General features: G+C 34.0%; 1 protein-coding gene across 24 annotated transcripts in view; it reads right to left on the reverse strand.

The window, feature by feature from the left end:
* The window catches only part of CCDC91 (coiled-coil domain containing 91), a 364,937-nt gene that overhangs the window by 46,384 nt on the left and 301,239 nt on the right, over nt 1-17,314 (reverse strand). For all 24 annotated transcript variants that reach the window (XM_040488536.1, XM_040488535.1, XM_040488534.1 and 21 more), the window contains one exon: nt 10,757-10,870. In XM_040488536.1, coding sequence (XP_040344470.1) covers nt 10,757-10,870 — 114 coding nt within the window. The remainder of the gene's footprint in view (nt 1-10,756; nt 10,871-17,314) is intronic.

Raw genomic sequence — 17,314 nt, forward strand, 5'->3', positions numbered from 1 at the left:
GCAACATCATCAGGCAGGAAATTTGTTCCTTTGGAAAGGAGCATTTAGCTTGCTACTAAGTCCTATTAGAGTCTGTATATTGGACTGTGGAAAAAATAAATGTGACCTGATCTGCCCCAAATGAACTTGGTTTAGCTGATTCACTGAACTATTAAATTAGGCATGCTCAGTAGCAAGCCATATTAAGTGATTGTGACATATATGGAATGAGACTTGAGAAAGTTCTTACAGCAGAGATCATATGATCAGATCACTCACACTCTCAGCTATACTTGCCTTGTGGTAGGTTGCTGCAACAGATTTCAGGCCATTCCCTTTGTGAACACATTTTGTTTTTATAAGGGATAGCTGAAGTATTTTGCTCTTACTTTACCTGATGTTACCGTTAATATTGTTAAGTATGGAAGAAGGGTCTATTTTGAAGGTTAGGTTTAAGTATTAGCAAAGGGTATATATAAATTGATGTTGAATAGCCAAGCAATGTAGGATAGTGTATGTTTGTCATATTTTCTTGTTTTGGTATTTTGGAAAAACCCTTAACATATCAGGAGATATCCTATGCTTATAAGTTTAGTCACTGTGAGACAGAATGCACAAAGAGTATTTTCTTAGCTTGTTTTTGTACCCAGTATATAGGCAGACATGTGATCAAAGGTCTACCAACCCGGTTTACACCCATGAGATTTCAGTAAGAAATGAGCAATCTGATGAATGAAACTCCATATGGGACTTTTTTAACTGGTGAGGGTAGAGGCAGAGATTTAGCCAGAGGCTGTGAGATGCAGTCAGTGATACACAAGTGGTGTTAGGTGGGGATGTGAAAGCAATAAGTTTGGGGGAAGTTTGGTGGGGAAGCAGCAGCAATGAGATTTCCTCATGGGGCCAGTTCTATGTCATGGTTTTGGGGTTTGCTTTTGGAAGCTGAATTTCAAAGCCCATTTTCCCATCCCAATAACCTCTTAATAAATAAACTCCTTTTTCTGCTTAAGCAGTCAGAGTCAACTGCTATTGCTTAAAATTAGGAATTCAATCTGAATTTTAAAAATAAACAGTTTTCAAGTAGACCAACAACTTGTCAGATATTTATAGGATCTTAATCAGGGTAACTGCAAATTTTCTGTTAAAGGGATGCAATGATAAAAATTAGTTCTTAGGGGGTAAACTCATGTGAATGCTGCACCTTCATGTATAAAACTAAGGATTATGGAATCTCATGCATGGAATCTCAACTGAACCAATCAATGATGAGGAGAATTGATGAAAAATGACTAGAAAAAGAATACAGAATAATATCTTTAAAAGGAGATAAAATAAGAGATGTACATTGCTGCATCAATCCCAGAGAAAGAAGTACAATTATGTCTTGTCTATCCATTTAGTATTCTTTATTTTAAAAAATAAGAAAAACTGTCTGACAATCTAGTCAAAGACTAAGGCAGACATGTGATTCACCCATAATCTAATGGATTTCACTCAGAAATAATGTGATGATAATAAATGATGTATCTGCTTCCTCTCTGTTACAGACTAGAGTTCACATGTATTAAATAATTGGCCTTCCTTTAAAGAGGGAGCACAAAGCTTCCAGAGCAAGACAGGAGCACAGAGAGGTCATGTCAGTGCATATGAATCAGCAACGAACAGAATGTCAAGGAGGTTTTCTCTGTTTTCATATGAGAAGAAAAATACCGCATCTCTTAGAAAATGATTTTTTCATGCTGTTTCCAAGGCACTATTAGTTACAAACCAAATTGTTATTTTTGCTATTTTTTCAAAGGAAAGAACTGATGGCTGAGGAGATACATATGATGGAAAACAACTATATAATAAATCAAGTAGTTTAAATGTAAAAACTACTAGTGTCTTTTGGTAATAATACCATCTCCTTTCTACTGAAAGTAAATTTTGACAAGGAAATAATAGTCATTTCAAGAATTTCAGTTAAAAAGTAGCACATGAAAACTAACTCATCTCTTTATTTATACATTTAAAAAATAAGTCAAAGAATGGGAAACAACAGATATTCATAAATATGCAGGTAATATAAAGAACATTAACTTATTATAGAGTAAGTCTACAATCCCACAGATAGAATTTCTATAGCCAATTGTTCAAAGTACGCAAGAGAAAGTTATATTATTTGTAAATGTTTTACGAGAAACTCTTGCAGATATTAGTGCAAAGCCTGAATTGTTACTGTTTGAACACTGCATCTTTCTTTTAAATGACAATTTCTTCTATCTAGCAAGATTAAATTAAGAATCAAGAGCCATTGAGAAGTGTCAGACAAGTAAATACTAGGATTATACTACTTAGTTCTGTGCTAAAATAATATAAAATCAAGTTTTTGTAAAAAAAAATATTATCCAGGCCAACTAACTTCAAACTTTAACAAAATTGGTTTTCAAACAGATTATGTTGGGATCATGATTCAGTTTTCTTAATTTGCTACATAAAAACTTGTTTGCAATAATGACTTGTATATTTGGATCTATTTTAAAGGACTGAAATAATCTGACATGTTAGTTTTCTTTTTAATTCCTACAGGAGTATAATTTTAAGGGAGTTTGGCATTAGCCTGTATGTGAGTAGAAATGTGTACTAACTCCTTGAATATACCCATAAAGACTTTTATGAGAACTAAAGATACAGATAATACCACCTGGAATAATAGAGCTAGAATGGTTTTAAAAAAGACAAAGCAAAGTTATCGTTACCTTATCACTGCTATCACATAAGCTGGTGGTGGTTTTAACGTCACAGCTTAATTTATGTTGTACATTTCATAAAACTTCATTTTAAGACTTTGTCAATCTTTTACTACTACCTAACACGGTCACGCCAACTAGAAAAATATCAGCCCTCTTTGCTATATAAATCAAATCTTAAAACCCTGCAGAAATAATATTTAAGCTATCTAAACGAATAGTCTTTGCTAGGGTCCTCAGAAGTTCCCAGTAGGTGAAAAAGCTACTTAAAAATAACTTATAAATTGTATGCAATACATAACTGCAAGCAATTTCCCAAGTGAACTCTGTATGACTGTACACTATCCTTGTTTTTCTACTTTTCTTCCTCATTTGTCTGGATGGAGCTAACTTATTTAATTTATCCAAATAGAGCCTGGAAAAGTAGAAAGGGGATTAAAAGCCTGCTAGTGGAGAAACTGACAATCCTAGACTACTGTATGAAAAGTAATGCAGAAAGCAAATTATCTAATCAGATTTAAGGAGCTACTGGGGCATCTCCCTATATGGTTTGCAGTCAGACAGAACCAAGTTAAAATTCTGACTCTTACTGATCTTGCGCCATGATCAAATATCACTGACTTTCAATTTTCCTCGTCTGCAAAGAGCAGATATTATTTCAGAGTTGTTTTGAGGATTATGTGAAACAGTGTAAATAAAGCAGCTGCCATAATATTTTGGACAAACTTGGCACTCAATAAATGGTTTTTGTTTTGTATTGTTTTCTGATACAGAACATTTTACTTCAACAACTTCAATTCCACTTAAGCTGAACATTTCTAGGTTCTTTTAACAGTCATATCATAATAAGATAATTCTTTATCGCTATTCTTTATTCCTGTATCTTGCTCACATAGGTAGATTGCTGGTAAACAGCTCAGGCTCCAGAGCCAGACTATCACTTTCTAGTTTCATGATTTGGTGGCTAATAATATTCTTAACAATGAACACACACACACACACACACACACACACACACACTCCTTAGACTAGTTCCTGGAATATGGTAAATGGTACATAAGTATTAGCTTTCATCATCACTGTTATCATCATTTCAATTTTGAGGCCTTTGATAGCTACTGCTTCCTCTAGGTCTGACCTCTGGCTTTTCCTTCTTGACCAGTTGCTCACCATTTATATTATGAGATATCCAGACGTTCTGAGTAAAAGCTTCACTGGGTTGGGTCCATCTCAAATGCTATACCACGCTAGGCCTTCCATGATAGTATATCCATCAGGTGTGTCAATTCCTAACTGACACAAGCTATGACTCAAAGTTGACATTTTGTTGATTTGTCTTTGTTTTGAATCAATTCTTATCACCATCTAAATTTTAAGAACTTTTGTATAGTGTACTGGTGGAGAAAAGTCATTTGAGTATTTAAAAAAGAGTTAAAACATTTCATTGAAGAATAAAGCCAACTGTCATTGTGATAATTTGAGAAGTGACTGGATAATTATTTAAATGAATAGTTTAAGTTGCTACACGAAAAGAGAGATAAGCATTTTTAGATTCTAAATGACCTCAACAGAAGTATTTACTTACTGTACTTTGATTGAGAAGTTTTTTTCTTTAAACAAAATGCTGTCCCCCAAACAGAGTACATTAATTGGTATACCTATTAGTTCTTATGCGTACTTAATTAAATTGTTATTTTAATTCTAAGTTGGAACATATGTTGTTATTTCCTGAAACAGATATAGTAATTGGCTTTAATGCAGCATGAAGTTGTATCTATCTTTTCAATTACTCCACTGTTGAAATGGAAATGATCAACAGTGATCTCCCTCACCAGAGACCATGATTATTCACGTCAGCAAATTTTTTTAAGGTTATTCTTATGCAACTGAGTATAGCAAAATAAGAAAGAGGGTCAAGAAGACTGTTAAAATATAAAGTGAAGGATGGCAATAAATTTTATTTTAAGGTATACTGTATGAAATAAATTTTCAAATATTGCAAAACGGAAAAAAAATAAATAATTTTTTAGACCACACCTCTATAAACTACGTAAACTTTTGAAACCTATTCACCTCACTGGTTTCACTAACCCTCCTCTGAATTAAGTTTTCTGTTCTTTATATCTAGAGAGGATAAATTTATGAGCTAGTGAAATATCAGGTGGCAAAATGATTTGTACTGGCTATTTCTAAATCTATCTACCTTTCTATTTATTTGTTATTGTGCCATTTGAAATGGGTGAAATTTTATAAATTTGGAAGGTAAATTTTTTATGCATGACCTTAAAATACAGGTTGTATGCAGAAGCTTTAATTCCCTTTGGCATTAAAAAATGAGGTACGACTGAAAGGGCAGCAAGTACATGTGAGGGTACATTCAATTTACTAGGCCTTGATCAGACAGAAGCATTTTCTGACATGATACCCAAATGTACAGTTAGAAGGGCAGATGCTTCTTGCATAGGTGATGATACAGCCTACCCCAGGATGAGTAGGAGCAAGTTAATTAGGCTAATTAATTAGAATGAAAATGAAGAATGAAGCCAACTGTCATTGTAATAATTTGACAGATCATTGAAAATGAGGCAGAAGACCGGGGGATGTTCGAAAGTGTCCTTTTCCACATTAATGCATAAATTATGTATAAAATCACTAGTATGATGCAACTGATTTATACCAAGAATTAAAAGCCTCTCGAAAGATTTACTAGTTGTCAAGGAAAATGTTACACACAATGTTGATAGATTTTAGAGGTGTAAGAGACATTACAGATCAGACAGTGGAACTTCCATATTGTTAAGAGAAGAAAAGTCAAGCACCACAGGGCGTTAAATAACTGTCTTGAAATCATGTTTAAGTCAAGTAACTGGAGAACTGATTGGAGAGTTCATTTTGGCCAAATACTAACTCTTAATAAATAGTCTGAGACGCAAACACTAAAGAATACATAGCAAAACTGGATTAAAAGAGTCCTTTTAAAATTAAGAAATTCTGACAATGACTTGACCACAAAAACTTTGAAGTAAGATAATTGCTCCTTAGTCTTCTCTAAAGATCTAAATTAAAAGGATCCTCTAAAGTGAAGATTATTTTCCTGGAGGTGACTTAGAAAACACAGGCCATAATTCTGGTTAAGAGGAAAAAAAAATAATCTTTTATTACATTTGGACAAGATTTTATTTTTTAGGAATCACTGCTTGGCTGTGAGTAGTTGTTGCTTGCTGAATGTTATTCACACTTCCTCCCTCATAGCAAGCTCATGTGTAACAGTCTTAACTTGTGGGATGGGTTGGAACACTCCATTTTATTCCAAGGGCCATAGGTCATTATAAACCACAAATTCTTCCTCCCTAGGGAAGAGTCAAGGGATGTGGTCATTCCTATCTCATTTTTCTACAATCTCCTTTAGTCTAAAATAAAGTTTCTGGCACTAAACACAAGATTTGATATATTATAATACCTTACCTGGCAATTAATATCGAGAGAGAAATCTTTTCCAGAATGGCACCTATGGAATTTCTATTGTCTAGTTACAATGAGGCACAATGAAAGAATAAGTATTTTAAAGGCCTGACAGGAAGAAATTTTCCCCATAAGATGATTTTGATGGTCTAGAATGGACATTGATGAACTTTTCTCTATAAAGGGCCAGATAGTAAATATTTTATGTTATATGGTCCTGATAGTTTCTCAAACCACTCTGCTGTTGCAACACGAAACCAGCTAAAAACAATACATAAATGAATGGGTATGCTGTGTGTTTCAGTAAAACTTTATTTACAAAACAAACAGCAAACCAGACTTGAACCTTGAGCTTTAGTTTGCAATCTCTAATATAGAATTTATAATGATTCAAGAGAGTTTAAACCAAAATTTAAATTTTAATGAAATACATTCCAATGCAAAGCACTACACTTGAAGGTACCCTGCTGAAATCTTTGCAGATGATCCTATTTATCTTTTCTTTGCGGCTGTAAAAATTATAGAGAAGACTTATAAGATTATTTGAAAATTAGATAATTTTCATCAACTGATAGAAAACGTATAAGAGCTGAAGCTGCAAAACACTAGCTTTTCAATTGCATGCTGACTGCAAATTCAATATAATCATTATTTCTTCTGAGCTTAACAAGGTAGACTTTACAGAGGATTAAAAAAAACCCTATTACTTCGAATACTTAAAAGGAAGGCATTTTTATCACTGGGACAGATCCATTATCAATTTGAATTATTTTTCTGATTGATCACTTAAAAAGCTCTCCTTGTTTGGATATTTTGATTCCATACTAATTTTTGGTTATTATTATGACTTGGACTAACAGTATAAGTACCATGTATCCAACTTAGCAAATAATTTAGGATGCAATTTCAGTGTAAATTATTATTATTATGATTATTTACTTCTGAGAGAGAGGGAGAGAGACAGACAGACAGAGAGACAGAGTGTTAGCAGGCAAGGAGCAGAGAGAGGGAGACACAGAATGCAAAGTAGGCTCCAGGCTCAGAGCTGTCAGCACAGAGCCTGGCTGGAACTCAAACTGCGAGATCGTGAGCTGAGCCGAAGTCGGACGCTTAACCGACTGAGCCACCCAGGTGCCCCAATTTCAGTGAAAATTATAATTCACTTAATTAGTAGATGTATAGGTAGCCCCTTTGTCTGTCAAAGATGCTCAGATCAGATGAATAGTATTTACAAAATTTGGTGACACTTCCATTGATTTGGAACAAGAAAGACTAGTAAATGGTGTTTATAAGACATTTTTCTCAGTATAATTCTAATTCTTGTACAATTTTAATTCTAATCCCTAGTACAACTGTAATACTTAAAAGGATTGGATAATTGATTAAAAACTTGTTGACTGCAGATATATGGAAAAAGCAATGTTACCCTCTATGGTGATAATGTGATTCTACTGAATCTTATACTGTGTAGGACAAATTATAAGTTATTTGAAAAGTTAAGCATTTGGATTTTTCTGTGTTTCTTTGTCTCTTAAAAGCAAAAAACTGAAAGGAAAGATGTAAGGAAAAGAGTCTTCATTTTAGCCGTTTAGCGAATCTGGTAAGGGTAAGATGATGTCAAAGGAAAAATTGTTTAGGACAAAAGACATATAAAGACAGGAACTAACACAACATTAGACTTCTTCCTTCAAAGATTTCTGAAAACTTCAAAAGGGGAAGATTACTTCACAGACTGGAATGTAAGCCCAGTTGGAACCAAAGTCTATAGGGCTTTTGAGGTGTCTAATGCTAAAAATCTCAAGTTGAAAAGCTGGAGAGGAGAAAGGAAAATTTTCGTTCTGGAAAAGTGTTCTTCTCTGATGCAAATAGAAATCCATCTTACAAAGGAAGAAGTAGAGATGAGTTGCCCTAATTTACTCTTTTGGAAAGAGACTAGAAGATTATGAATTTGCTAAAAAACTTTTGTTTCTTCTAACTATGACTTTGTAAGCTATGAGATATCTTATTTTTTGTGAAAAATTTCCAAGCCCAAAGATATTCATACAAATTAACTTGAAACACTGAAATACAGTTTTGGAAAGAAGAAGAGTATAGAGAATCTAAATTCTTAAAAAGTTATATAAAAAAGAGGTCTAGTAAATAGTTGGTCCTCCATTTCAGATATTTTATCCATTTTCCTTTTTTATAGCTTTTCTGTTTGAAGAGATGGAAACATTCAAATGTTAAAAGTATTCCACAATGTGTTATAAAAAAAAAACTCCCAAATCTCCAAGTGGAAGTAATAAACTTCCTACTAGCACACTGAATAAATCAGTCCTACTCTTCTGTGATTCTAGTAACAAGAGTAAAATAAACTTTTAGAATCACACTGTAAACTTCAGAAGAAATTTTCTAAAACTTTCTAAAATGCACATTTTTAATTAACAAAAAATAATGCTATTAAGAGTTTGTTCTTCTCCTTAATGCAGTGAAAATGATAAAAATCATAGCACACATTATTGAATTTTTACGTTAGCTGTTCTATTTTATTATACGTAGTAGCTCACAGCAATTCTGTAAGGTAAGGTGTATTCTCCTTACCATATACAGGAACAAGCATAAAGAAGTAGAACTTTGGTGCAAACAGAGTCAAATGTTTTCATGATTTTGTTGCTGTTATTTAATGAATGTCTCTACATGTGAGAACTGGTTTACCCAATACAAATGAATAGTAATCCTTTAATACGATTCATAAGAACATACAGATTAAAGTGGTAGAGTTCATTGTCAGTTGTCTTCAAGGGTTACTTTGCTTACCAGAGACCAGATAACTCCTATAAGGGCATTTCTTGCTCTCATTTTAAATATTTCTTATGGCAGCCACATGACTCTTTTTGATGAGAAAGTAGTATCATTTTGATTTTTTTAAGAAAAATCTCCCATTTTGATAAAAAAAGACTAAATAATACAAAAATACTAAAATAATGGTCTAAATGGGTTTGCTTTGTTCTACAATCTCTTGTTCAGATTTAGAACTCAAGTAAGGATTGGTCATATATTATTAAGAAAACCTGATATAAAAAAAGGATGCACCCACAAGACATCTTGAATTTATCTGAAGTCTAGTTCTTTCACTACTGCAATTGCTGTACATATGTGGAAAGCATCTATAATTCCTTTGCTGCATGACTACTTTTAAACCAGACGATTTAAAATAAGCATTCTGGGGATACATATGGAAATAGCAGTTTTCTGAGAATATATCACTTCCTGAAAAGTCAATTGACTATTTTTGGCTCAGAGTTTTCTCTTCAGAAGGTTAAGCACCTCTTTATTGGTTTTATTGAATTTATTTGGGTGAAACTGCTTCTAAAGACACCTGGATAACATGTGTAAAAATTTAGTCCCATACAAAATGCTTCTATGAATGGATGATTTACCTAGAAAGCCTAATTAGCAATTTTTACTCTGCTAACAAATTCTCCTTTGTTGAAACATAATGGTAGCAATTGAGGGGTGAGAATTTTCTTTGTATCATACCTAATTTGACTTCAAATTAAGAGTGTGTGATTAACACGGTGTCATGCACTTTTTACTGTACTTCTGGCCTTCCACTTTACTGCCAATTGAAACATAATCTTATATTTTCTATTTATTTTGCTATTTTGATCACTGATTAAATTTAGATATCATGTGTCAAGTTTCCTCATACACACACAGTTTTGTTTTATTTATATTTTTATTATATGTTATATTACATAACACACAGGATAAATGGTACATAATATTTATATTACACATTTATACCTGCTATTATATAATCCTTACATGTTACTTCTATAATATATAACATGTTATACTAAACATATAAATAAAACATAAAACATTGTATATATAAGAAAATTTACTATGTAACTTATTATATACTATAATAGAATGTTTATTACAGATATTATATTAAACATCTTAAGTGTATCTTATCTTGGTTATTACTTAAGAAGTCTAAAGATTTGTTGTAAAGACTACAAATTACGTTTGACTCATTATTTTCGGCCACTGCTCAAACCCATATATTAAGGACCACAATGCACTGAAGTGACATTTATTTTGAAAAGCTTCAATATGTAATCTGAATTCTGAGAAGTATATTCTGAATTATGTTCCTGAAATGGAACTATGACAGAAGAGCCTTAACTTGCTAACTGTATTGAAGTCTACTAGAACCACAGTGGTGTTGACATAGAAGGCCTAAAGGGTGTATGTAAATTTCAACAAATAGTGTAAGAAATTAACAATATTATGGCAAAAAACTTAAAAATCTAAAACTGTCTACTCTTCTTATGAGGTAGTTTAGTTGGAAATGCTATATATAGGTCACTTCTAGAAGTCTAGTAAGAAGTTATTCAGTGTTGCTTTTTTGTTGACAGATGGAATTTATGTTTAAAGATACAACTATCAGAATATACAATTATATCAGAAAAATAATCTTGGAGATTCTTAAATTAGCTTGACAAAGGACATAAATATTTTTTAATGCCCTGCTATTGTATGAAAGCAATGTTTCAGTTTATGGAAGGACAAATGAAAACCCTTCAGGGGGTACTTACTCTTTTCTGTTCTTTTACATATTCTATCAATTCATCTCTTGTTCTTTTCACTGCCTCTTCCACAGCCTTTTCACTTCGCTTCTGCTCTTCTATTATTGCTGCCTTAACAGTTTCCTGTTTGTGGGAGGAGGAGAAAAAGTCAGGGAGGTGTGCACTATGACATGTCTGTGTCCCTTTTATATAAACTAAAACTCCTCTTCAGTGGGTTGAGCTCATTCTGTTCAAAAGCGTATCTTTAAACAGCAATAAGAATTTACAAAATCTTCTAGGATATTACAGATTCTACAGAATTCATTTTTCTAAACTGAGTGAAAGGGAAAAGAAATGGAATAAGCCATTTATTGCAGGGAGCGCCTGACAGACTCCAATGGCTTCCTCACCAACCTTTCATTTGATGTTTACATGATTGATTGCCTTCCTGTACTTTGCACTATCCACATAAGACTTCCAACTTGTGTTTATTCTTCCAAGAACACCCTAATGCTCTAGCTGTTTTATTCACGTTTAATTTTCCCATCATACAGTAATCAAGTGTGGTCTGGGTGAAGATTTACAGCTAGTTTGTTACTTCTGCCAGGTTAAGATGTTGAGAGCTGGACACCATGAATAAGAGGTAAAAATTCCACCCTGTGTGCTAATAGTTGAAATGAGAAATCTAGGGAGAAAAGTGGTACTTCCTCTTTTACTGAAATTATAATCAAGTACCTCAGAGATTTCAGAATTTCAGATAAGGAGAAAAAGGCTAAAGTTAAAGAAGTATAACACTTCAAGAAGTATATTGTCTGCTAAAATAGCATTTGATGGATTGGACGAATGACACAAAACAGACTTTGTTAACTTCCACTTATCTATATAGGTAGCATCCTTCTTTTACAGGCGACCAGTTAAAAAATGCCTGGAACTTTGGTAGGGATATTTGCTTCATTTTGTTATTCTTGATGACTCTTCACTTTGTGGTGTATGCTTGTTTTTGTTTAGTTTTTCCCCAAATAATTTTAGGAATGTGTAAATAACCCAGGAAATATGAAATAATATTAAGAATTTCCTATTGTGAATATGTTTACTGCAGAAAATTTGAAGATACAGAAAATTACTACCACAAAACAATACACACACATCTTCACACTTGGGTATAAAGAGGGTGGGGTGCAAACTGTATATACTATTTTCTAATTCTGGCATTTTACACTCCAAATATATTTTGAATATTTTAACCCATTATATATTCCTCCATACTATGATTTATATTCCATTACAGGGATGCATAAGAATTTATTTTATCAATCCTTATTCATGTGTATTTTGGTTGTTTTTAATAAAATAAAGCAGTGATGAACATTCATGTATGTATTTTTTTGAAGCATATTAGATATCTCTAAGTCCAAGAAGTAGAATCATTCTGGTGAAAGGATATAATTTTTGAGCTCTCTTAAAGCTTCTGACATTTTGTACACATTTGTTCCCCCAATAGCAGCCCAAGGAAATGGCTATTTTTTTTACATCTTTGATTATATTTAGTCCCATTAGTTTTTTGTTTTTTTTTTAATGAAAGTGCATTGTAGCAAACATGTCAGACATTTTAACTGTCTCATAATGTGACCCAAATGGCAAGTGGGATCATAATCAAAACAGGAAGGGGGGCCGCTGAATGGAACAGGTCCGTCGACAACATTTTTCATCTGTGAGAGGTAGAAATAACATAGTGTAGGGTCTTTGTAAGCTAAGTATAAATATTTCATTGCTAGGATAAAGACAGGAATGAATTTTGTGTTTGAATATGTTTACAGTTGTCTTAGAAATTTTAGTCCCATTTTTAAAAATCATTGTTTATTTGAGGGAGAATGACATCTAATTTATTCTGTACTTTTAAAAGATTATTATGTGATATTCAGCATTTTTACAGAAATATAAGCAGTATACATATCATTTTATGATTTGCTTGATCATATCTCCTCTTCCCACTTCAATATTGATATACTCATAATTTTTTGTATTCATTATCCAAAATATAGAATTAAGTCACAAATCTGAAAATCCTTATAACGGTGGTAACTTTGAAAATGGTTACTATTTTATCTTCAGTCACTGAATACATTGAGCTTTAGTTCCATTAATAAATAATAGAGTATTAAGTTGTTTCCTTAATGACTTGGAAAGATTAAAGTTGAAAACCTATGATAATTTTTCAAAGACAAAAATGAAAACAAAATTATTTAAAATAAAATCATCTACTATTACAATTCTTACTGGTTTCACACTGATTTGAACTGAAAATTTTCATATCTTGGAAATGCAAAAAATATTACTAAGCCCCCTGAAATACAACACATCAACAGTTCTGTAGTAAAGAGTAAGCATTCACACTGTGTGGGTAAATTAAAAGTATAAAAAGCTTCATGTTAGTTCAGGTTAGGGTTTGCCAACAGCTGAGTTATAACAATCCTTAAGTTTCAGGGTCTCTGGAATTTTAGAACTGCAGAGACTGTAGACCAGGATTATTTGAATGTAAAAGACAAGTCCATGCCACATTAAATATCAGCTAGAATTTCTTTATTTTCTAAGTTTATTTATTTCTTTTGAGAGAGAGAGAGAGAGAGAGAGAGAGAGAGAGAGAGAGAGAGAGAGAATGAAAACCAAGCAGGCTCCACACTGTCAGCCCAGAGCCCAATTTGGGGCTCAAACTCATGAACCATGAGATCATGACCTGAGCCAAAATCAAGAGTTGGATGCTCAACCAACTACCACTCATGCACCCCTCAACTAGAAATTTCTAATTAGCAGGGGTCATATCAGTAAATTTGATCAGTAAATTTATTTGGTTGAATGCAAAAGCATTAATTAAAAAAAGGGAATATATCCAGAAAAAACATGAAGAATTAGCTAATCTGTTTTTCCATTGGCTTTTGGGGGATGAGAGTTTATATTTGCTCAATCCACATTTCTGACAATCCTCTTTGGTTTTTGAGCTGATAAAAAACCATTTTCAAGGAAAGCATCTCTTAATTCAACTCTCCTCTCCAGTTGGGAATTAGGTGACAGTCAAGGTTGTGAAGCCATCCTTAAAAAAATACTGGTCAATAAATAAATTCCTTTGGATATAATACAAAAGTAAAGTTTAAGCCATTCATTTTCTCTCTCTCTCTCTTTTTTTGTTTTTGGAACTTGGAAAGCTTTATTATGCACACAGGTGTTCAGTAGAGGCTTACTTGCTTATTTATTTGTCTGTTTATATTTTAATTCCAGTAGAATTAACATACAGTGTTATATTAGTTACAGGTGTACAATACAGTGATTCAACAATTCTAAATGATACTCAGTTCTCACTGTGATAAGTATATTCTTAATCTCCCCACCCATGACCTTTCTGGTAACCATCAGTTTGTTCTCTATAGTTAAATCTGTTCCTGCTTTTTTTTTTCAATATATGAAATTTATTGTCAAATTGGTTTCCATACAACACCCAGTGCTCATCCCAAAAGGTGCCCTCCTCAATACCCATCACCCACCCTCCTCTCCCTCCCACCCCCCATCAACCCTCAGTTTGTTCTCAGTTTTTAACAGTCTCTTATGCTTGGGCTCTCTCCCACTCTAACCTCTTTTTTTTTTAATTTTCCTTCCCCTCCCCCATGGGTTTCTGTTAAGTTTCTCAGGATCCACATAAGAGTGAAAACATATGGTATCTGTCTTTCTCTGTATGGCTTATTTCACTTAGCATCACACTCTCCAGTTCCATCCACGTTGCTACAAAGGGCCATATTTCATTCTTTCTCATTGCCACGTAGTATTCCATTGTGTATATAAACCACAATTTCTTTATCCATTCATCAGTTGATGGACATTTAGCCTCTTTCCATAATTTAGCTATTGTTGAGAGTGCTGCTATAAACATTGGGGTACAAGTGCCCCTATGCATCAGTACTCCTGTATCCCTTGGGTAAATTCCTAGCAGGGCTATTGCTGGGTCATAGGGTAGGTCTGTTTTTAATTTTCTGAGGAACCTCCACACAGTTTTCCAGAGCGGCTGCACCAATTTGCATTCCCACCAACAGTGAAAGAGGGTTCCCGTTTCTCCACATCCTCTCCAGCATCTATAGTCTCCTGATTTGTTCATTTTGGCCACTCTGACTGGCGTGAGGTGATACCTGAGTGTGGTTTTGATTTGTATTTCCCTGATAAGGAGCGACATTGAGCATCTTTTCATGTGCCTGTTGGCCATCCGGATGTCTTCTTTACAGAAGTGTCTATTCATGTTTTCTGCCCATTTCTTCACTGGGTTATTTGCTTTTCGGGTGTGGAGTTTGGTGAGCTCTTTATAGATTTTGGAGACTAGCCCTTTGTCCGATATGTCATTTGCAAATATCTTTTCCCATTCCGTTGGTTGCCTTTTAGTTTTGTTGGTTGTTTCCTTTGCTGTGCAGAAGCTCTTTATCTTCATAAGGTCCCAGTAATTCATTTTTGTTTTAATTCCCTTGCCTTTGGGGATGTGTCGAGTAAGAGATTGCTATGGCTGAGGTCAGAGAGGTCTTTTCCTGCTTTCTCCTCTAAGGTTTTGATGGTTTCCTGTCTCACATTCAGGTCCTTTATCCATTTTGAGTTTATTTTTGTGAATGGTGTGAGAAAGTGGTCTAGTTTCAACCTTCTGCATGTTGCTGTCCAGTTCTCCCAGCACCATTTGTTAAAGAGACTGTCTTTTTTCCATTGGATGTTCTTTCCTGCTTTGTCAAAGATGAGTTGGCCATACGTTTGTGAGTCTAGTTCTGGGGTTTCTATTCTATTCCATTGGTCTATGTGTCTGTTTTTGTGCCAATACCATACTGTCTTGATGATTACAGCTTTGTAGTAGAGGCTAAAGTCTGGGATTGTGATGCCTCCTGCTTTGGTCTTCTTCTTCAAAATTACTTTGGCTATTCGGGGCCTTTTGTGGTTCCATATGAATTTTAGGATTGCTTGTTCTAGCTTCCAGAAGAATGCTGGTGCAATTTTGACTGGGATTGCATTGAATGTGTAGATAGCTTTGGGTAGTATTGACATTTTGACAATATTTATTCTTCCAATCCATGAGCAGGGAATGTCTTTCCATTTCTTTATATCTTCTTTAATTACCTTCATAAGCTTTCTATAGTTTTCAGCATACAGATCTTTTACATCTTTGGTTAGATTTATTCCTAGGTATTTTATGCTTCTTGGTGCCATTGTGAATGGAATCAGTTTCTTTATTTGTCTTTCTGTTGCTTCATTGTTAGTGTATAAGAATGCAACTGATTTCTGTACATTTATTTTGTATCCTGCAACTTTGCTGAATTCATGTATCAATTCTAGCAGACTTTTGGTGAAGTCTATCGGATTTTCCATGTATAATATCATGTCATCTGCACAAAGTGAAAGCTTGACTTCATCTTTGCCAATTTGGATGCCTTTGATTTCCTTTTGTTGTCTGATTGCTGATGCTAGAACTTCCAGCACTATGTTAAACAACAGTGGTGAGAGTGAGCATCCCTGTCGTGTTCCTGATCTCAGGGAAAAAGCTCTCAGTTTTTCCCCATTGAGGATGATGTTAGCTGTGGGCTTTTCATAAATGGCTTTTATGATCTTTAAGTATGTTCCTTCTATCCCGACTTTCTCAAGGGTTTTTATTAAGAAAGGTGCTGGATTTTGTCAAAGGCCTTTTCTGCATCGATTGACAGGATCATATGGTTATCTTTTCTTTTATTAATGTGATGTATCACGTTGATTGATTTGCGAATGTTGAACCAGCCCTTAATCCCAGGAATGAATCCCACTTGATCACGGTGAAAATTCTTTTTATATGCTGTTGAATTCGATTTGCTAGTATCTTATTGAGAATTTTTGCATCCATATTCATCAGGGATATTGGTCTGTAGTTCTCTTTTTTTACTGGGTCTCTGTCTGGTTTAGGAATCAACGTAATACTGGCTTCATAGAATGAGTCTGGAAGTTTTCCTTCCCTTTCGATTTTTTGGAATAGCTTGAGAAGGATAGGTATTATCTCTGCTTTAAACGTCTGGTAGAACTCCCCTGGGAAGCCATCTGGTCCTGGACTCTTATTTCTTGGGAGATTTTTGATAACCGATTCAATTTCTTCGCTGGTTATGGGTCTGTTCAAGCTTTCTATTTCCTCCTGATTGAGTTTTGGAAGAGTGTGGGTGTTCAGGAATTTGTCCATTTCTTCCAGGTTGTCCAATTTGTTGGCATATAATTTTTCATAGTATTCCCTGATAATTGTTTGTATCTCTGAGGGATTGGTTGTAATAATTCCATTTTCATTCATGATTTTATCTATTTGGGTCATCTCCCGTTTCTTTTTGAGAAGCCTGGCTAGAGGTTTGTCAATTTTGTTTATTTTTTCAAAAAACCAACTCTTGGTTTCGTTGATCTGCTCTACAGTTTTTTTAGATTCTATATTGTTTATTTCTGCTCTGATCTTTATTATTTCTCTTCTTCTGCTGGGTTTAGGCTGCCTTTGCTGTTCTGCTTCTATTTCCTTTAGGTGTGCTGTTAGATTTTGTATTTGGGATTTTTCTTGTTTCTTGAGATAGG

This window comes from Herpailurus yagouaroundi, unplaced genomic scaffold (assembly GCF_014898765.1).
Source record: "Herpailurus yagouaroundi ecotype Mexico unplaced genomic scaffold, PumYag 166, whole genome shotgun sequence".
Taxonomy (NCBI): Eukaryota; Metazoa; Chordata; class Mammalia; order Carnivora; family Felidae; genus Herpailurus; species Herpailurus yagouaroundi.